The following is a 21,541-nucleotide window of genomic DNA, read 5'->3' as shown; positions in this document are numbered from 1 at the left end:
AATCTACCTTGCTTGTAGATGGTCTGCGCATGCTCACTGCACTTGAAACTTTTTTTTGAGTCAGAGCTTTACTGCTTTACTTTACTTTTTTATTTACTTTGCGAGCCCTTGGTTTGAACCCGCTTTAAACCCGCAGGTTAAAACCATGGGCTTGCATTGCGGGGAAGGGCATGAGAGTCAGGGCAGAGAGCAGGAGATCAGGGTAGAGAGCAGAGAAGCAGGATGGGGGCAGAGCAGGGCGGCAGAAGGCAGGGCAGTCGGAAAGGACCTGAGTGACTGGTCCTCAGCAGTCACTTATTTTTTGATCGGTCAGCCCAGTCAGTGTCCCTCATTTTTTTGTGTGAATCGCTGCCTGCCTACATTTGAATGCCGTTACCCCTCATTTGCATGCGCGGATCGGAGGATGATTGGGACAGAGGTTAGTGAATCGGATTGGAGGAAAATCGGGTTGCAAAGGAATCAGAACTTGATCAGTGGGCTTAGTGAATCTAGCCCCTAGTTTGTTAGCCTCCCTAATTTCTGAAAACATTTCAGCATCTGTATGTTCATCCTGGTCAGGCAGATGGTAGTACACTTCTTTATCACTGGAAAAATTTTCCTGTCCAGCTGCATAATTTGGGCTCTTTCCAATTATTTAAAAACATCTGAAAACTTGGCTATTTTCCAAAAATGTAAAATTTGCTGTTCTCTGTAAAATCACTAATTCTTATTATATTTTCCTTTCTTTTTAAAATTTTTGTAAACCGTGCCGAGCTCTATCTGCATAGAGAAGTTGCGGTATATAAGCTTAAGGTATAGTTTAGATCACTATCCTTAAGTTTTTCCCCCTCACGTATGGAATTTCTATCCCAAAGAATTCCAAGGTCTGCACCAAGCAATAAGTTACTCCTCCACTTTTCTGGTCAAAACAATGGTTGGAACAAATTCTGTCTAAAAGAATAATGTAAATCACTGATTGCATAACAAGTGGTATGAATAATGCTATAACCCACAGTCTCCTATACAGAAGCAGGCTCTGAGCATCTTGCTAGTTTCAGTTTTCAATAATGTTTAAAAAAAACACCAGGTATTGCACAGTAACGAATCGATTCAGACAAAAAACAACGCCTATAACCTGCACGCTCGAATATACCCCCTCCCCCGCTGATGTTTTTGTGCGCGAAAGAAAATAGACCAATGGGTTTGTGCGTTATTGTGCGCAGGCGTACAGACTTGGATTCTCAACAGCGTCTGCGCAAGAGCGTGGGGCGGGCCTCAGTGATAGAATGAGCGCTGGAAAGAAGGTGAACCAATGGGTTCATGCACAGGCCTGTAGACCGAGTTCGCCGAGACTATGTGCGCAGGCGCGCAGACTGCACTTCGCGAGCGTGTGCGCGCAGTCGTTTGAGCGTAGGTTTTTCCCGTGATGGTTTGTGCGCAGGCTCAGAAAGTAGTAGTAGTCGAGGCCGGCTCGGAGCCTCGGGAAGCGGAAGCGGTGTACTGTGTGAGGTGCAGTGCTATGTCCGCCCTATAGTACCATGAATCTCAGGGGTCTCTTCCAAGATTTCAATCCCAGGTGAGACCTTGTCTTGTGATGGCGGTTGGGGCGACGGAAGTGGGAGAAAGCCCCGAGAGAGGGCTGTGGCTGTGGGGTCCCCACACCTCTACGCATCTCCAGAAGGAGGGGAGTGGGTTGTCGAAGTGTAGAAGCGATGAGGGGGTGAGCGGAGAGTTGCCACTCGGTTATGCTGTAACTTGTTTTGTGATTGTGGCCAAAGGCAGGGAAAGCCACCTCGGGAAGGAGTGCGGCGCAGCACTTTGTTTATAACTTGAGGCGGCCGAAACTTGGGGCGAAAGCGAAACTCTGGTAGGACAGGCACTAGTCGGGCTGATCAGGGTCAAAGAGCATACCTGGTAGGTTATTAGCGGATGCTAAAGTCAGGATACCTGCTCCCTGGTACGTTTGTGATGGCTTTGTGTTTATTTAAAATGTAGAATGTCTTTTAATGTACCTATAGATTATTTGCTTTTTAGTCCTTTTCTTGTATAATTTAGAAGTTAGGCGAGTACGTTCCTAACTTTGAGGTTTTAAAATTAATTTCACATTTTTATGGTTCTAAGGGCTCCTTTTACTAAGCCGCGTTAGGGCTTTAACACACGCGGAATAGCGTGCACTAGACCTTAACGCCAGCATTGAGCTGGCGTTAGTTCTAGAAGCGTAGCATGCAGTAATTTCCTTTGTGTGATAAAAACACTAGCGCACCTTAGTAATAGGAGCTCTACTTGTAAACAGTAATGTTGCTTACTCTCGGGTTCTAAAAGAATTCAGAAATGAAATTGCAAATATGTAAACAATCTGTGGCATATCATTAAAACTGGCTATTACATTACATTAGAGATTCCTATTCTGCCATTACTTTGCGGTTCAAGGTGGATTACAAAAGAGTTATAAATGGTGGATTACAATAGAAGATCATTGATGAATTCAAGAGTTGAGGAGAAGAACAGGTAGTGTCTGTGGGGCGAGGTGAAGGCAGGAGGATGGAAGGTAAATTAAGATGTTAAGAGTGTTTCAGTGATTTCTTGAAGAGTATTGTTTTTATTTCTTTTCTGAATATCTTGTATTCGGAGTGATTATCAGTAGGTTGGAGATTTGGTTATCTAGTTTTGCTGCTTGTGTTGCTAGAAGGCCGTCATACAGTTTTTTTTCCGTTTGACTTCTTTGATTGGAGGGTGTGTGAAAGGGGTGTGTGTTTTTCTATGTCTGGGTGACATAGCTTGGTAGAAGCGGTTGTTTAGGTAGATTGGGATGTCTCCATTTAAAGATTTAAATAGCATGCAGTAGAATTTAAAATAGTATTCTTTCTTGAATTGGTTAGCCAGTGTGAGTCAGTGTATGCCTCTGTATATGGTCGTGTTTCTTCAGTGAGTAGATGAGTCTCAGAGCTGTATTTTGGATTGTTTGTAGTTGTTTAGTCATTGTTGCAGGGCAAGGGAGGTAGAGGATGTTGCAGTAATCCAGTAGGCCTAGTATAAGGGATTGAACTATGAGCTGGAATTGTGGTCTTTCGAAGAATTTTCGTACTTGTCTTAAATTTCTTATAACTGCAAAAGATTTCTGTATTGTTTTGTTTATTTGTGGCTGCATGGTGCAGCATCTGTCTATAGTCATTCCTAATAGTTTTAGGGTGGTTTGAATTGGGGTAGGTTGATTGAGTTGATTTCTATATTGGTTAAGGTTGGGGCTTTGTTATTTGACTGTGTGGGGTGAAGTATGTTGTGGTCTTCTAGATAGTTGGTGAGGAGTTTGGCTACTAGTCCTTCTGTTAGTTTGGCATATAGAGGTATTGAAGCAATCGGTCTGTAGTTGGAAGGGTGGTCGGTCAGTTGGTCCTTTTGGGTCTTTTTGGATCAGGGTGATGATGATTTCGCTGAGGTCAGTTGGGAAAAGGCCATCTGCGAGCATGGTTTGTATCCAAAGTAGAAGTAGAGTGCGGAATTTTGCACTGGAAGTTGTTAGGAGGTATGGTGGGCAGTGGTTGAGGTCACAGGATGTGTGGCTATACTTTTTGTAGAATTTATTGAGTTCTGACCAATGTATACTGGGGAAATGGGACCATGTTCTGTCTGCTGCAGTTGATTCTTTTTCTGTGGGTTGAATTGTGTGTTCAATTAGGTGGGATGGGGTACAATTGAGGGTAGCTCTTCCATGTGTTATTTTGTTCCTGAAATGTTCAGCTATACTGCCTGAGGACTAGTGGGTGGCCGATAGAACACTACTTTTTACAGTGGGATCTGGGAGGGACCTGTCTTTGGTGGCAGGCAAAATAGTAAAGGATGTTCTGAAAAACAAATGACAACCTAAGCATTGCCACACTAAGACAGACTGAAGGTTCGTCAAGCCCAGTAAGTATCCTGTTTCCAACAACAACCAATCAAGGTCACAAATACCTGGTAACATCCAAAAGAATAACACTGATTTTATGCTGTCTATCCTAGAAATAATAATTAAACAGTGACTTATATTAATTTTGAGCCCAAAAAAATGCACTAGGTCTTATTTTTGGGGTAGCACATAATCATCTTTCCATTCCTCTCCTTCACCCCAATTCTTCCTTTCCTTTCTCTCCCCCACATGTGTAGCATCTTTTCTCCCATCCCTCGTACAGCAGAACCCTTGCCCAGCTTCTATCCATCCTTCCCTCCCTCACTCCCATCCCTTGTACAGCAGAACCCTTGAGCACCCCCCTGCCCCCACCGCATAGCTGAACCTCTGCTGACCCTTCCTGCCGACCGCGAGTGAGCCCTACCTTGATCCAAAGCAGCGTCGGGCCAGCAGCACTCTATACAGGCTGCTTGGCCTTGTCCGTCGGGGAATTCAGTCTGCCGCGTTACTGATGAAGAAATATTTTTCTGGTTTATTTGAAATTTACTATTTATAGCTTCTTTACTTGCCCCTTAGTTAGTCCTTGTATTATTTTGGAAAGAGTAAAATGATTTACATCTACCTGTTACACTTCTCTCAGTACTTTATAGACCTCTATCATATCTCTCCTTGGTCATCTCTTTTCCAGGCTGAAAAGCCCTAACCTCTTTAGCCTTTCCTCATAAGGAAGTCATCCCGTTTTTGTTTAGCATTTTTTCATCCTTCTCTGTACTTCTTTTTTTTTTTCTAATTCTGCTTTCCTTCTCATCAACAGCAGATGAATCCAGAGATTAGTGGGATTACATCCATCAACCAACAGGTGGAGATAGAGAGCACTTGATTTATCCTCGGGTATATCTTGGATGCACAGCCTCCTGGCCAGCCAGTATACTCTATCTCTAGCAGGTACATGGATGTGTCCCTCACAGCTCCTGGCTTCTGCTTGTGGCTCCAGGCCTGGATGTTTGGAAGGAGGGGTGTTCTGGCTGAATGGTGCCAGCTTTAGAGGTATACCTGGGCCCACCCAGGTCTCTTACCCTGCTGGATGTGGTGCCTTATCCCAGGACAAGCAGGCAGCATATTCTTGACTGATGGGTGACGGCACCGACGGAGCCCCGGTACGGACAATTTTAGAGTGATTGCACTCTAAGAACTTGGAAAGTTCTAGTAGGCCGCACCGCGCACGCACGAGTGCCTTCTCGCCCGACAGAGGCGCGCGGTCCCCAGTTTCTTAGTTTCCGCGGAGCTAAGAAGACGCAACTTTCAACGGCTGTTGAAAATTTTTTCTCAAACGCCTTCCCGCTCGCGTAAACCTTTTCAGAATTATTTCCCTTCTTTTTCTTTTTCTTATTTTTTTTTTAAAAAAAAGAATTTTCTTTTCTTTTTTCGGGTTCGCCCCGGCGGGGCCTGCTGCCACTATCGAGGCCTCGGCCTTCGATTTGGCAGAAGCCGTTTTCACGTTCATGCCCCCCCCCAACCCGGTTTTAAAAAGTGCCAGCGGTGCGCAAGGCCCATTTCCCTCACCGACCTGCACAACTGGTGCTTACAGTGCCTGGGTCTTGACCATCGGGTGTCCACCTGCACCCGCTGTGCCACTCTAAAAAAGAGAACTTTAAAAAACCGCCAGATTCCAACAGCGGCTTTTTATTTGGTACCGAGATGTCGGATTTGGCGGGCACCGGTCCCGACTTCGGCCCCGACGCAGTCGGCACCTACCTCACTCGACGCCGCGCGACACTGCGCCGGCGTCGCATCCCTCAGGTAAGCCGGCTAAGCAGCCTTCCCGCTGGAACGCCCTCCCAGTCTCAGTGGCAGCGACGCCCAATCCCTGCCGACCTCGAGGCGCCACGGAAGCGCTCCGCTCCGATTGAGGTGAGCCCCTCGACCCTCGGGTTCCCTCTTCGGAGTGATAGGAGCGGCACCAAAGGTACCGCAGCAGAGAAAAAGCCGGTACCGACTGTTCCTTCCGCTGGAACGACGCTCGAATTCGCCCCGTTCCTGCAAGATGCAGTACAAGGCGCAATTACAACAGTCCAATTTCTGCTCTTTTGACTCTCCGAGCCTTCATCTGTCCTCGGTCCTCAGATCTGAGCCACCTGGTACCAGCAGTGGAGCAACCTCTTTTATCGGTATGCCACATTTGTCACCGGTTCCCGGCTAGCTACGTGCTTCATTCCAGCATCCACTGCCTATATCCTTAGCGCCGGAACCGGAAGGGTCCTTACAACCAGGCCGTACAGAACTTCCGGCCACCGGCACACCCCATAACATCTCCCGGTACCGTTTCACAGAGATCTGGTAAGTTGACTCACAAGACTCGACACCTGGAACCCTCCACACCGGAGTCACAGGACCGGAGCTTTCAAGTGGAGGGACCCTGATCTGTGGGGTGATTCAGAGGAGCCTTTCCTCTCTGAGGGAGAGTGTTCATCAGGGGACAAGGATCCTTCTGGTTTAGATCCATCCTCCAAACCTGATGCAACTTCTTTCACTTCGTTTCTCAAAGAGATGTGTGAATCTCTCTCTATTCCCTTGAGGCTGAGTCTAAAAAATCCAAGGCATTTCTCGATGCACTGGACTTTGACCAGCTCCAAGGGAATTCCTAAAATTACCTCTCCATGATATTTTGCGAGAAACATTTCTACAAAAATCTGGAGACGCCCTTGACCATTCCAGGAGCTCCTCGAAAACTGGACTCCCTATATAAGGTCATACCTATTCCAGGTTTTGACAAACCTCAACTCCCTCATGAATCTTTATTAGTGGAGTCCACTTTAAAAGAAATCTACGGGGGCTAGTGTGTACGCCTCTGTCCCTCCTGGCAGAGAAGGTAAAGCCATGGATAAGTTTGGCAAGAGGTTATATCCAGGAATGCGATGCTTGCTAATAGATCAGGGAACTTATGCTTTCCATTTTTCTTTCTACCTTAAGCATCTCATATCAAAATTTGTCACTCTTTTGAAAAATACCTCCCTGACAGTAAAAGATCTGCCTTTCGCCAAACTTCTTCATCGCTCTTACAACTTCGTAAGTTCATGGTCAGATCGATCTATGACACCTTTGAGCTGACCTCTCGAGCCACGGCTATGTCGGTGGCTATGCGTCGACTGGCTTGGCTCAGAGTTTCAGAACTTGATGTCAATCATCAGGATCGACTGGCTAATGCACCTTGCCTGGGGGATGAGCTGTTTTGGGAATCCATGGACTCCACTACCCAAAAGCTTTCAGCTCATGAGACTAGATGGGATACTCTCCTCAAAACAAAAAAGAAGACCCCACCTACCAGGCCCTTTTCGTCAGCAATCGGCATACCAACGTCGATTTGTGGCTCGTCCTTTGCCACAGGCAACCTCAACAACCCAGGCTGTCAGAGGCAACAAGCAGAGGCAAAACAATAGACCGAGCTCATGCAGCAGAACAACAGGTGAAGCCTCCTCCTCCACAAAAATCCTCACAACCCTTTTGACTTGGTTCTCCAGGACATAGCCAGTATCCCTCCATCTGCCCATCTTCCACTGCCTAAAGGAGGATGCCTTACTCATTTAATAAGCCGTATGGGAAACCATCACCTCGGATCAGTGGGTCCTCAACATCATCCGCCACGGCTACTCTCTCAACTTTCAGACTCTCCTGCCCAAAGTCTACCAAAAGAGTCTGCTTTGAACACTCCTCAGTCTTCCCTCCTTCTTCAAGAGGTTCAATCCCTCCTCCTTCTGAACGCCATAGAGGAAGTTCCTCTAGATCAAAAGGGGCAGGGATTCTACTCCCGTTATTTCTAGTCCCAAAAAAAACAGGAGATCTCAGACCCATTTTAGATCTTCGCAATCTCAACAAATGCTTGGTCAAAGAAAAATTCAGAATGCTTTCTCTGGCCACTCTTTACCCTCTTCTCAATCAAGGCGACTGGCTATGTTCCCTCGATCTCAAAGAAGCCTCTGGCCTCCAGACAGTACCTACGCTTCATGATCAATCGTTGTCATTACCAGTACAAGGTTCTACCCTTCGGTCTTGCCTCCTCTCCAAGAGTGTTTACCAAATGTCTGATTGTGGTAGCTGCCTTTCTACGTTCCCACCACCTTCAGGTGTTTCCTTACTGGACGATTGGTTGATAAAGACCAATTCATCTCAGACAGTTACTTCCTGGCCACCAACCAGACCATCCTGTTCTCTACAATTTCTGGGGTTCGAGATCAATCTACCCAAGTCTCATCTCATCCCCTCTCAGAGACTTCAATTCATTGGAGCGGTGCTGGACACAGTCCTCATGAGAGCGTTCCTATCGTCCAACCGTCTTCAAATGCTTCAATTTCTATGTCAGCAGGTGCTTCCACAACGTTCCATCTCAGCCAAGCAAATGATGATACTTTTGGGTCACATGGCCTCCCACAGTTCATGTCACACCCTTCGCACGTCTTCACCTGCACACTCCTCAATGGACCCTAGCTACCCAGTGGTCTCAAGCGATGGATCTTGCTCACGTCACATATCTGTGAACATCATCTCTTTCGTTCAGTCTCTACAATGGTGGTTGATATCCTCAAATCTCTCCAGGGGTCTTCTCTTCCATCTACCTCCTCATCAACTTATCATCACCACCTCAACGCCTCCCCTTACGCTTGGGGAGCTCACTTGATACGAGTTCCAAACTCAAGGACTTTGGACAGCTCAGGAATGAAGCATCACATCAATTTCCTGGAACTCAGAGCGATGTTTTATGCCCTCAAGGCCTTCCAACATCTTCTCTTTCCTCAAGTCCTCCTGCTGTGCACAGATAATCAAGTTGCAATACTACATCAACAAGCAGGGTGGGACAGGCTCTCGCCTCTTGTGCCAAGGAAGCCAGAAGATCTGGGACTTGGGCCATAGATCACCATCTATTCCTAAAAGCTATCTACATTCAGGGAGAACAGAATTCCTTAGCGGACAAGCTCAGCAGAATTCTCCAGCCTCACGAGTGGGACACTCGATCCTTTCACTCTTACAGTCCATCTTCGCTACAATGGGGACACTCCTCAGATAGACCTCTTTGCAGCTCCTCACAATCACAGCTACCCCTATTTCTGCTCCAGACTCTACTCTCCTCACCGTCTAGCAGCGGATGCATTTCTCCTCGATTGGTCCAATCTGTTCCTGTACGCTTTCCCTCCTCTGCCTCTCATGTTAAGAACCTTGTTCAAGCTCAAGAGGGAACGAGCCACCATGATTCTGATTGCTCCGAGGTGGCCCAGCAACATTGGTTCTCCCTTCTACTTCAACTCAGTTCCAGGGAACCTTTTCTTCTTCCACTGTTTCCTTCTCTGCTTACACAGCATCAGGAGACCCTTCTACATCCCAACCTCCAGTCTCTGCACCTGACAGCTTGGTATCTCTCGGGCTGACTTCTCATGATACTCTTTTGTCTCAAACCCGTTCGTTCCATTCTGAGATGCCTCCAGGAAACCAGCCACTCTGCAATTGTTACCATCCAGAAGTGGACACAGATTTTCTTCCTGGTGTCTTCTTCATCATCTTGATCCCACTTCCCTGGCAGTGGAGACATTGTTGGATTATCTGCTTTCTTTGTCTGACTCTGGCCTTCAAGTCTACTTCCATCAGAGTCCACCTCAGTGCAATTGCTGCTTTTCATGAGCCGGTTCATGGAAAACTTCTCTCAGCTCATCCCTTGGTGTCCAGGTTCATGCGGGTCTTTTCAATGTGAAACCACCTCTTAAAGCCCCTCCTGTAATCTGGGATCTCAATGTGGTACTTCTCCGCCTTAATGAAGCCTCCATTTGAACCTTTGGCTACCACTCCTTTCAAGTTTCTGCACTTGGAAAGTACTTTTCCTTTATTGCTCTTACCTCTGCCAGGAGGGTCAGTGAGCTACATGCACTAGTTTGCAGATCCACCTTTACGGTCTTTCATCATGACAAAGTGGTTCTGCGTACACATCCAAAGTTTCTCCCTAAGGTTGTCTCTGAATTCCATCTCAACCAATCATTGTTCTGCCTGTCTTCTTTCCGAAAACCTCACTCTCATTCTGGAGAACAGGCTCTAGCATTACTTGGATGGTAAAGGGCTCTAGCTTACTATTTAGAGCGTACTAAGCCCCACAGATCAGCTTCCCAACTCTTTCTGTCCTTTGATCCGAATAAATTGGGGCGTCCTGTTTCTAAACGTACGTTGTCTAATTGGCTGGCAGCGTGCATTTCATTCTGTTATGCTCAGACCGGACTGACACTGGAAGGTTCTGTCACGGCCCATAGAGTTCGAGCTATGGCAGCATCTGTAGCTTTCCTCCGTTCCACTCCTATTGAGGAAATCTGCAAGGCTGCTACTTGGTCCTCAGTTCATACTTTTACATCTCACTATTGTCTGGATGCTTTCTCCAGACGGGATGGACACTTCGGCCAATCTGTTTTGCAAAATTTGTTTTCCTAATGGCCAACCTTCCCTCCATCCCTCTTTTTGTTAGCTTGGAGGTCACCCATCAGTCAAGAATATGCTGCCTGCTTGTCCTGGGATAAAGCACAGTTACTTACCGTAACAGGTGTTATCCAGGGACAGCAGGCAGATATTCTTGCGTCCCACCCACCTCCCCGGGTTGGCTTCTTAGCTGGCTTATCCTAACTGGGGACCGCGCGCCTTTGTCGGGCGGGAAGGCACTCGCGCGTGCGCGGTGCGGCCTACTAGAACTTTCCAAGTTCTTAGAGTGCAATCACTCTAAAATTGTCCGTACCGGGGCTCCGTCAGTGCCGTCACCCATCAGTCAAGAATATCTGCCTGCTGTCCCTGGATAACACCTGTTACGGTAAGTAACTGTGCTTTCTGGACTACAGGACAAAGCTCCTGGATTCTACGGTGGATTTCGAGCCAAGTTTGGCAGCTACCGGCTTCAGTTTCCTGGATCAGAAAAGAAAGATATTCCTGTGGCTTTGGCCTCAGTTGAGAAATATTCCTGTGGCCTAGGCCTCAGTAAAGAAAGATTCCGGTGGCTTAGGCCTCGGGTAGGAACTGTTCCGGTGGCTTAGGCTTCAGGTAAGTCATATTCCGGTGGCTTAGGCTTCAGGTAAGTCATATTCCGGTGGCTTAGGCTTCAGGTAAGTCATATTCCGGTGGCTTAGGCTTCAGGTAAGTCATATTCCGGTGGCTTAGGCTTCAGGTAAGTCATATTCCGGTAGCTTAGGCTTCAGGTAAATCATATTCCGGTAGCTTAGGCTTCAGGTAAATCATATTCTTGTGGCTTAGACCTCAGAGGAGAAATGTTCCTGTGGCCTTAGGCCTCAGTAGAGAAATGTTCCAGTGGCTTAGGCCTCAGTAGAGACATGGGCCTGCGGCCTTAGGCCTCAGTAGAGACATGGGCCTGCGGCCTTAGGCCTCAGTTGAGCTGTGAGATTGGGGCTGTATAGTGCCATTTTTGGGGAGGGGGAAATACCTCCCTCTTCCCCCCACCCCCAAAGAACCTGGATACATAAGTCCCATAAGCTCACTCGTTCGGTGGGTGCGGGGCTATAGAGGTCGCCATTCTCTTCAGAGAGGCGCCGGGGGGGATAAGTTTGTTGCTCCTTTATCGCGTAGGAGAGCCAAGGCTGCTTCGGCCTTAGTCGCGTGCCGCCATTGGCTTGCAGCTGGGGCGGGTAGCAGTGGGCGGTCGGCCAAGGCCCTTCCCTCCTGCTATAAAAGGGGGGAGCTGCAGCTACTGGCGCCGCCGCTGTCAGTCTTTCTCCTCTTGGAGGAGGGACACCTCTTCTGGCAGTGATTCCTTTGCCCTCACTGTTTGGCAGGCCCCAGGTGGTTGTCCTTTGCCGGGGCGCCATTTCACTGGCATCCTAGTGTACCTTGTATAATCCCTTCTAGGCTGGGGCTAGGCTGGTTGCGGACTAGCTGCAGCTCTTTCTGGCTCAGAGTTTTTTCTTTCCACTCCTTCTGGGTCATTCTTGTGGAGGAATGGAATAAAAGTTGAATCAGATGTCTCAGTGTCTGAGGTTGTCGCTGTATTTATTTGGGGGCTCTAGGAAAGGCACTTGTCACTTCAGGGCCCAGTTTTGGTGTCTTGCCTCTCCTCTGGTATTGTTCTTGATTATGGATTTTGGAGGGCGATGTAGCTGTGGTTTCTGCAGCATGGTGCTCTCAGGCGAAGATGACTCCTGCTCACATATGCTAGGGAGGGTAGCCTCTGTATGATCGTGGGTGACATACTCTCTGGAGTGTAGTATCTCCTTGGACGCATGCTGCAGGGCAGGATTTGGGGGCGAGGGTTTTCCCGTTCGCTTCTTTATTTCCCTCCCTACGTTTGGACTGTTTTGGTACATCCCACTAGTCTCTGGATTCATCTGCTGTTGATGACAAGGTAAAATTATGTCCTGTTAATTTTCTTTGCTTTAGTCACAGCAGATGAATCTAAGCCCCGCCCTGTTGTGGGGTTTGGTCACTCTCAGGCACGGTTTCAACATGCTTTCGGCTGAAATTGCATTCTCGAATTGAAGCATTAATGGTGCGGGTAGCACATGTAAGGGAATGAAGTTGCATATGTGTCTTATGTTTCATGTGTCTCATGCCTTTTATTTGCTTTTTCTTTGTTTTAATTCAACTGCTTCGAGAAGACCTATACTGGTTGGCCAGGAGGCTGTGCATCCAAGATATACCCGAGGATAAATCAAGTGCTTTCTATCTCCACCTGCTGGTTGATGGATGTAATTCCACTAGTCTCTGTATTTATCTGCTGTGACTAAAGGAAAGAAAATTAACAGGTAAGGAGATAATTTTACCATATCTATTTTTGAGAAATTAATAAACACTTTTTAATCGGTCAGAGAATCAGCATGAATTTAGCAAAAGGAAGGCTTGCCTTAGATTTAGAAAATAGTGTGATAGTATTGAGATGATATTGATCACCCGTCACAGAATAATTAAGGTCACTGTAGACAAGTGGAATAGTAATCATGTAACAGCATTTGATTTGGTAGACTACCAAGCTCTTCCTGTTTGAATTTTTTTTAAAAAAAGGACTTACTGCTTTTTTGAAGGAATTCACTCAAAACAGTGTACAGCAAGAATAAATCAAATCTTAGCAATAGACAATTGCAGCAATAAAAATATTCAAATAACAATACAGGTATATCCAAAATCTTACATCAGAGGAGGGGCGGGACCATGGCAGAGGGAATTTTTCTGTGGAGGCCAATGGCAGCCTGCTAGGTTCACTACAGCTGACCAGCAATCCTCTGCAGGCTGCTTTGAAGGTGAGACCAGGAAGCTTGAGGATGCTAAAAAGAAGGGAAACATGCAGGCCTTGGGGGCGGCTGGCCCCTGGTGTTGAAGTACATGGAGGGAGGAAAAGAGGGGTCCAAAGAGATGTACATATGCTGGACTGAGAATGGGGAGGAAGGGAAGAAATAACAGATCTTAAAAACAAACAGAGGAGAAGGAGAGAGATGGTGGACAATGGGATGGAGGGAGGGAAGGAACAGTAGGGGAGAGAAGTTGGACACAAGGGATGGTGTAGAGTGGGGATAGAGATACTGGCTAGTAGGGTAGTTGGGAAGAGAAAGGGAGAGATGATGGACACTGGGGTGGTGAGGAAGGAGGGGAGATGTTGGATGAAAGGGTAGTTGAGAAAAGGAGAGATGGTAGGGTCCATCGCTACAGCTGCGGGGATGGAGACAAAAAAAGGGAACTATGCCAGACCTCCGGGGGAAGAAAGATAAACAGAAGGAGAGGACAGAGATGAAAGATGGATGGTTAGCATGGAGAAAGACGAAAACAACAAATGTGCAGGAGACCCTGTCAAGCGAGTTATCAGAAGACAACCACAGCCTAGGTCCAACATGATTTGAATAATGAGCAGCCAACAAAAGGGTAGAAAAAATAATTTTATTTTCTGTTTTGTGATTACAATATGTCAGGTTTGAAATGTGTACCTTGTCAGTGCTGGTGTTAGATAGCAAGTGTGAACTAGGACCTAAAAGAGAGGAAAAGTCTTTCTTATTAATTTTGTTTACATCACAGAGCCGGCGTAGGGTTGTAGAGATTGTGACCCTATACTTCCCCTAAGACTAAGGGGTCCTTTTATTAAGGTGCACATTTAGCATGTGCTAATCTTTAGCGTGAGCTAAATTGGTTAGATACCTTAATAAAAGTATCCCCTAAGTATCTTAATAAAAAATTTGGCCCGCGACTTAGTCTATGTTTTAGATTTTGGCCCCTTATGTGATTGAGCTTGACACCCCTGCTCTAGAGAGAATGGTTAAAGAGGTTTAGGGCTCTTCAGTTTGGAGGGCTGAGAGGAGATATGATAGAGGCCTATAAAATAGACACCATTTTTATTAATAAATAAATTGGTTAATTGTGGTGGCCAGCCTGCCAGCATTTTGTTTCTGCCCTGTTTCCATCAATTCTGCCCTTAGGTTCAGCATTTTATTTTTGAGTTGTGTCCATATTTCTTCCCTCCCTCCTTTCTGCCCTCTCCCAGTCCCACATGTCTCTCTCTCTCCTCCCCCCCATCCTCCAAATTCAACATTGCTGCCTCCTTCCGCCCCACCCTGTCAGCAGCACAATCAGCATTTCTCTGTATACTTCCCTTTCTCACCTGCTTCCCTATACCTTCAAAGTTGCTTAGACAGCAGCACAGCACTATCTATGTACCCCCTGCACCAGAGGCTTCCTCTGACTCATCCCATCCCTATGGAGAGACCTTTTTTTACTGGGATTCTTCAATCTGATTCCAAGTTGATTCACTGCCTCTGAATTTTAAACTATGCCCTAAATACATTCTGTAGCTAGTGCTACCTCCAAATATATTTTTTCAGCACAGTGAATATAAAGGAATGTCCTACTTGGAATGTAAACTTATTTTGATTTTGCAGCACTATTTCAATCACTGTCAGCTGTGTTAACCTAATTTTGAATGTTTTTATGGCTTCCTTTTCAAAATTCCACATTTTTATGCTTTTTCATGTCAGTTATGGTATTCAGATGTGCTTTTTTTTTTTACCGCTTACTCATTTGGGATATTTTGGGTCTGATATTCAAAAGCATTTATTCCTATAGCAATAGCTGTGATGTCGGTATCCTCTTTGTAGAATTACCTCCATTTAGATACCAGAAAAGTAGCATATACATGCATATGTGTGCATGTACACGTTTAATGGCAATGTTTTGGCTATGCACTATTCTATAAAATACAACTACCCGGTAGTGGGCATTCAAGTGGATGGAGCTCACTATTAAATGTTTTGCATGTATTTATTCTGCTATTCTAATTTTGCCCTCAAGATTGAAAACATAGATACAGAATGCTGTAGCTAGGCTATTACTGGGTGTCGACAGAATGGCACATATTATGCCAATTCTGAAGAAATTACACTGGTTACCAATTCTGTTTTGAGTACAACCTACGGTCATTTCTGTGGTCCATCACTCTTTATAAGCCATATAGATCTTTACGATCTGAAAATCAAAGGTTAGTACGGTAAACCCAATTGTGCAGGGCAATTATGCAGACACTAGAGCGATGACATTCTATATCGCCGATGTTAAGATGTGGAACACCTTGGTGGGCCAATTATGACTGTGTAAATCTGCTCCACTTTAAGAAATAGTTAAAAACTTACTCTTCCCCCCCCCCTTTTTTTTATACTAAATCACTATAGTGGTTTTTAGCACAGGGAGCCGCGCTGAATGCTGTTCGCTGCTCCTGACCCTCATAGAGTTCCTATGAGCATCGGGAGCAGTGCGTAGCATTCAACACAGCTCCCTGCGCTAAAAACTGTTGTCATGGTTTAGTAAAAAAGGGGTCAGTTATTTGTTACTGCATTTTTGTGATTTATTGTCACTTGAAGAGAAGAAACTATTTATTATGGAGATTTTGAGATTTTAGTTTGTTATTTTATGTATGTTTTTATTGATGTAAACCATGGAGTCTTTTCTTTAAAAGGTATAGAAAAGTTTTAAATAAAATAAATATTGAGAATGTAAATATGAGAAGTCCAATAAACTGATTTCTTTGAATAAATCCCTAAGGTGTAATTCTTGACCAAAACTATTGTAGTACTGTGTTCTAGAGATACTGTGTTTTTGTACTTTTGATACAGACTTGAAAATCCATCCAAAAGTTAAATGGCTTATTTAAAAAAAATAAAAATACACAGTAACTATAGAACATCTAATGAGTTAGCTTAGTTTTGACAAAATTTGAGTTACTGTTCTGGCTTTTCAGGCAGATATAAATTAAAGTAAGCACCCCTCCATTGGGGTTGTTATGAACCGCAAACACCTCAAACGATTTACAGCTTTCCTTGACCAACATTCAAAAGTTAAGTTTGGAGTCTTTTGCTCTTGGGGTATGGCTGGGGAAGGGGGGGGGGTTCATAGCAGGTTCTCTGCAAGTTTTTTGCACTAGTCATTAAACAGCTCTGAAAAGCACACTTCATTTGCACACACAGTGAGCCCCGTGATGGTGTGCAGGTGCGGTGAGTTTATTTAAGCTCCCATACCAGTTTTGTTAAGTGCTGGGGATTCTTCTTCATATCGCTAACTCCTCACACTGAGGGCTGACCTTTAAAATTCACTATATATTATTATCTATTTCTGACGTGGTACTTGGTGCACTGCAGGGTTCCGTCGTGTGTATATCTACAGCATTTAGGCGTGTACATTTACCCATATAGGGTTAGATTCAATAAAAGGCACCCAGAGTTAGGTACTGGCATGATTACTCTAAGCTAGTAGTCTGTAAAGAGTTCTTCCTAAAATATTTTAAAATCGCAGCTGGTATTTAAAAATAAAACGCACTTTCTTGGGTAGCTTGTTAATTTTCCACTGTTTTCTTTTCTTGCCCTCTCTATCCTCCTTTCATGTAATCTTTTCAAGCTTCAAGTCCCTTCCTTCTCTTTCCCTACTCCAGTATGTCATGTTGATGCTGTAAATTTATGACTTTCATAAACTGCTTACGTAGGAACTTAGATCTATCAAATTGTACAATACCCTTAACACACTTTTTTTTTTCCTTCTCTTTTAGCAAATTTCTTATTTATGCCTGCCTATTGCTGTTTTCTGTTCTTTTGTCTCTCCGTTTGGATGGTATTATACAGTGGAGTTTCTGGGCTGTGTTTGCTCCAATATGGTTGTGGAAGTTAATGGTCATAGTTGGTGCTTCTGTGGGAACCGGAGTGTGGGCTCGAAACCCACAATACAGGTAAAATATATTTTTTTAAATAGGGAGTTCTGTGTTTACTGCAGAAAGCTATATAATACATTATGCTGGATTTGCTTTTTTGCTTTAATGTATTTAATTTTGGAATGTGTCACAGTTTCCTAAGTAGTAATACCAGTTAACCTAATATAGGCTCTATCAGTAAACGGGGGGGGGGGGGGGTATTTATCTGTCTCTTATTTGTGTTTACTGTATATACTCGAATACAAACCAATCCAAATATAATCCGAGGTAGCCTTTTTTATCCCAGGACAAGCAGGACTTATGGGTGACGTCATCCACGGAGCCCCGGTTTGGACAGCTGCAAAAGTGCACCAGCACTTTAAGAACTTTAGAAAGTTCGCAACTGATCGCATGCACAAGTGCCTTCCTGCCCGATGTAGGCACGTGGCTCCTCAGTTCTTAGTTTTCTGCGGAGCTAAGAAATCATGCTTTCAAACGTTCATTTTTTGCCTTTGCCTTCCCATTCATACGTTATTTTTCTCTTAATTTTATTCCTTTATTCATTCTCCCTTTGTTTCTTTCTTTTTTTTTTAACCCTTTCTGGGAGTTCTTTTTCCGTTTGTTGGCCGTTCGGCAGTTTGACTGGCCTCTCTTCTCGCCTCAGCTATTGAGTTCAATTTGGCTGAGACGGTATTCCCGTCGATATTCTGCCCAGTAACAGTGTGGCCGGTACCACAGGACAATTTCCATCACCAGTTCTCACAACTGGTGAATCCAGTGCCTTGGCCCAGAACATCACACCATTAAGAGCCGCCTCTTACAACAGGGGAAGTTGTTCGGTGTCAAGCATGGAGGGAGCTGATGCATCACATGCCTCGATATCAAAGCCACCGACTGTTTAGCGGCAGATTATCAAAACAGATTATTTCTGTCTTTAGTGAGCTTTCTAGCAATCTCTGACAATGACATGCAAATGGGCTTTTCAGCATTGAAATGAGCCCTCTGCTGGATTCTTAAAAAATGCCGAGCTATTTTCTAAAACCAGCGTCTGCTTTTGGTGACAAAAATAAGCGACTGGTCCAGGGGTGCCGGTACAGATATGGCAGTGTCAGAGACTGCTAGAAAGCCGTATTGTGATGCAGTGAGAAAGATGCCCAATTTCTCTCATTGCACAACACCCCCTCCCCTGCAGCAGCGGCAACCCCCCCCCCCTTTGCAGCAGGAGAGATACCGATTCTCTCCCACCCCACTCCCTGCAGCAGGATAAATGCCCACTCTCTCCCGCCACAAATGAACATTTCTCCCGCTGCAAGGGGGTGTTGCTGCCACTGCAGGGGGGAGTTGTGGTGGGAGAGAGTGGGCATTTCTCCTGCTGCAGGGGGGGTGTTTGTGGCTGAGGGGATGTTGGTTGGCAGTGGGAGAGATTGAATCCTGGCCATTAAGAATAGTTTTAAACTCTTACTTGTAGTAGTTTGATATGGCTCATATCAGGTCTCCAAGTAAATATACATATACTATTACAAATCCTAAAGTATGTTTTTCTTAAAATTGTATGCCTTCAATACTCATATTTTGCTAATAAACTTATAATTTAATTGTGGGTACTCATTAAGAGATCACTAAAAAAAACTTCAAGCCATCATAGCACTAGTCACATTACAGACTCTCATGCACACTCCCAGCAATTGCCAGAAAACAGGTTTATCCCAGGACAAGCAGGCAGCATATTCTTGACTGATGGGTGACGGCACCGACGGAGCCCCGGTACGGACACTTTTAGAGTGATTGCACTCTAAGAACTTGGAAAGTTCTAGATGCCGCACCGCGCATGCGCGAGTGCCTTCCCGCCCGACACAGGCGCGCGGTCCCCAGTTTCTTAGTTTCCGCGGAGCTAAGAAGACGCGTTTTCAACGGCTGTTGAAATTTTTTCCTACTTGCCTTCCCGCTCGCGTAAACTTTTTGGCTTAATTTGCCTTTTTTCTTTGTTTCATTTTTGTAAAAAAAAAAAAAAACTTTCATTTTTTTCTTCAGTTTTGGTTTTTCCCCGGCGGGGCCTTCTGCCACCATCGAGGCCTCGGCCTTCGATTTGGCTGAAGCCGTTTTTACTTTCATGCCCCCTCAGCCAGGGTTTAAAAAGTGCCAGCGGTGTGCTAGGCCTATTTCTCTCACGGACCCACACAACTGGTGCCTACAGTGTTTGGGTCCTGAGCATCAGGCTTCCACCTGCACCCGCTGTGCCACCTTAAAAAAACGAACTCTAAAAAATCGCCAGATACAAACGGTGCCGAGATGTCCGACCCCGTTCCATCGACACCGGCCTCGGCACCAACTCAATCGGCACCGTCATCTTCGATGCCGCGTGACACCGCATCGGCATCCCAGCACTCAGGTAAGCCGGCTAAGAAGCCTTCCCCGCTGGAGCGTCCTCCGGTCTCGAGTGCAGCGAGCCCAATCCTGCCGACCGTGAGGCGCCAGCGGAAGCGCTCCGCCCCTATAGAGGTGAGTCCCTCGACATCGGGCTCCTCATCTCCGGGGTGTAGAGCGGCACCGCAGGTACCGCAGAAGAAAAAGGCGGTACCGGTGCCCTCCCTTGATGATCGCATTGCGGCCATCTTACAGGTGCAGCTGAAGGAACAGCTTAAACAACTCCTTCCAGCTATCCTGACACCGAACCTTCCGGTGCCGGTCTCGTCTGAGCCGTCGGTACCGAGAGTGGAACGACCCATTCTGTCTACTTCCTCTCTTTCGGTACCGTTACACTCGACCTCATCGGTGTCGATGCCAATTCTTGCACCGGAGCCGACAACTCAACACCAGTCGGTACAGACTTCGGCTCCGATGCAACAGGTAACATCTCCCGGTACCGCTTCGATGAAGTCGGGTAAGTCGGTACGCAAGTCCCGACACCTGGAACCATCCACCCCTGAGTCTCGGGATCGTACTTCCCATATTCGAGACCCTGATCTGTGGGGTGATTCCGAAGAGCCTTTTCTTTCAGAAGGTGAGTGTTCTTCGGGGGAGGATGAACCTGATATTCCTGATCCATCCTCCAAACATGATTCCACGTCTTTTTCAGCATTTTTAAAAGATATGTGTGAATCTCTCTCTATTCCTTTGGAGGCTGAGTCTAAAAAGTCTAAGGCTTTTCTAGATGCTCTTGATTTCGACCAGCCTCCAAAGGAATTTCTGAAACTCCCTCTTCACGACATCTTGAGGGAGACATTTTACAAAAATTTAGAGACTCCTCTCACTGTCCCTGGAGCTCCCCGTAAATTGGATTCACTATATAAAGTTATCCCCATTCCAGGTTTCGATAAACCCCAGCTTCCACATGAATCTCTCCTTGTGGAATCCACATTGAAAAAGTCCTCAGGGACTAGTGTGTATGCTTCTGTCCCTCCTGGTAGAGAAGGCAAAGCCATGGACAAATTTGGTAAGCGTCTCTATCAGAATGCGATGTTAGCCAATCGATCTGGTAACTATGCTTTTCATTTTTCTTTTTATTTAAAGCATCTCCTTACCACCATGGCTTCCTTTGAGCAGTACCTCCCTGAGAGGAAACGGTCGGCTTTTCACCTATGCTCTTCTTCCCTTTTTCAGCTCAGAAAATTTATGGTAAGATCTATATATGACACCTTTGAACTTACCTCTAGAGCAACGGCCATGTCTGTCGCCATGCGCCGCTTAGCCTGGTTAAGGGTGTCAGAACTGGATGTTAACAATCAAGACCGGTTAGCAAATGCACCTTGCTTAGGAGATGAGCTGTTTGGAGATTCCATGGACTCAACGACCCAAAAGCTCTCTGCTCATGAAACACGCTGGGATACCCTTCTTAAAACCAAGAAGAAGGCTCTGCCAGCACGTCCTTTCAGACAACAATCCACTTACCAACACCGTTATGTGGCTCGTCCCTTACAGTCTGCTCCTCAACAACCTAGGAGGCAGCGTCAACAACAGAGGCAAACTCCTAGACAGCAACAGCAGCAACCTGTCAAGCAGCCTCCACAACAAAAACCGACTCAGCCCTTTTGACTTCATTCTCCAGGGCATAGCCAGCATCCAACCTTCACATCTCCTGCCTCAACCTATAGGAGGACGTCTATCTCTTTTCCTCAGCCGGTGGGAAGTAATCACTTCGGACCAATGGGTCCTCAACATCATCCACCACGGCTACTCTCTCAACTTTCAAACCCCCCCGGGCACAAGTCTACCAAAAGAGTCTGCTTTGCATACTCCCCAGTCCTCCCTCCTCCTTCAAGAGGTTCAATCCCTCCTCCTTCTGAACGCCATAGAGGAAGTTCCTCTGGAGCAAAAGGGGCAGGGATTCTACTCCCGTTATTTCCTAGTCCCCAAAAAAACAGGAGATCTCAGACCTATCCTAGATCTTCGCGATCTCAACAAATGCTTAGGCAAGGAGAAGTTCAAGATGCTCTCCTTAGCAACTCTTTACCCTCTTCTCAATCAAGACGACTGGCTATGTTCCCTCGATCTCAAAGAAGCAT

The 21,541-nt window shown here is 45.9% G+C and overlaps 1 protein-coding gene across 3 annotated transcripts in view; it reads left to right on the top strand.

Annotated features, from left to right (window-relative positions):
• Nucleotides 1-1,276: 1,276 nt before the first annotated feature.
• The window catches only part of TMEM185A (transmembrane protein 185A), a 41,800-nt gene continuing 21,535 nt past the window's right edge, over nucleotides 1,277-21,541 (top strand). Inside the window, exons 1-3 of one of the 3 annotated variants that reach the window (XM_033944496.1) lie at nucleotides 1,279-1,555; nucleotides 12,487-12,633; nucleotides 16,902-17,078. In XM_033944496.1, coding sequence (XP_033800387.1) covers nucleotides 17,020-17,078 — 59 coding nt within the window. In that variant the 5' untranslated portion in view covers nucleotides 1,279-1,555; nucleotides 12,487-12,633; nucleotides 16,902-17,019. Of the gene's footprint in view, nucleotides 1,556-12,486; nucleotides 12,634-16,901; nucleotides 17,079-21,541 lie in introns of all 3 variants that reach the window. The other 2 variants (XM_033944497.1, XM_033944495.1) reach the window with 2 other exon arrangements.

The sequence above is a fragment of the Geotrypetes seraphini genome, chromosome 5 (genome assembly GCF_902459505.1).
Source record: "Geotrypetes seraphini chromosome 5, aGeoSer1.1, whole genome shotgun sequence".
NCBI classification, from domain to species: domain Eukaryota; kingdom Metazoa; phylum Chordata; class Amphibia; order Gymnophiona; family Dermophiidae; genus Geotrypetes; species Geotrypetes seraphini.
Note: the sequence above shows the minus strand (reverse complement) of the source record. Positions and strands in the feature narration are given on the sequence as shown.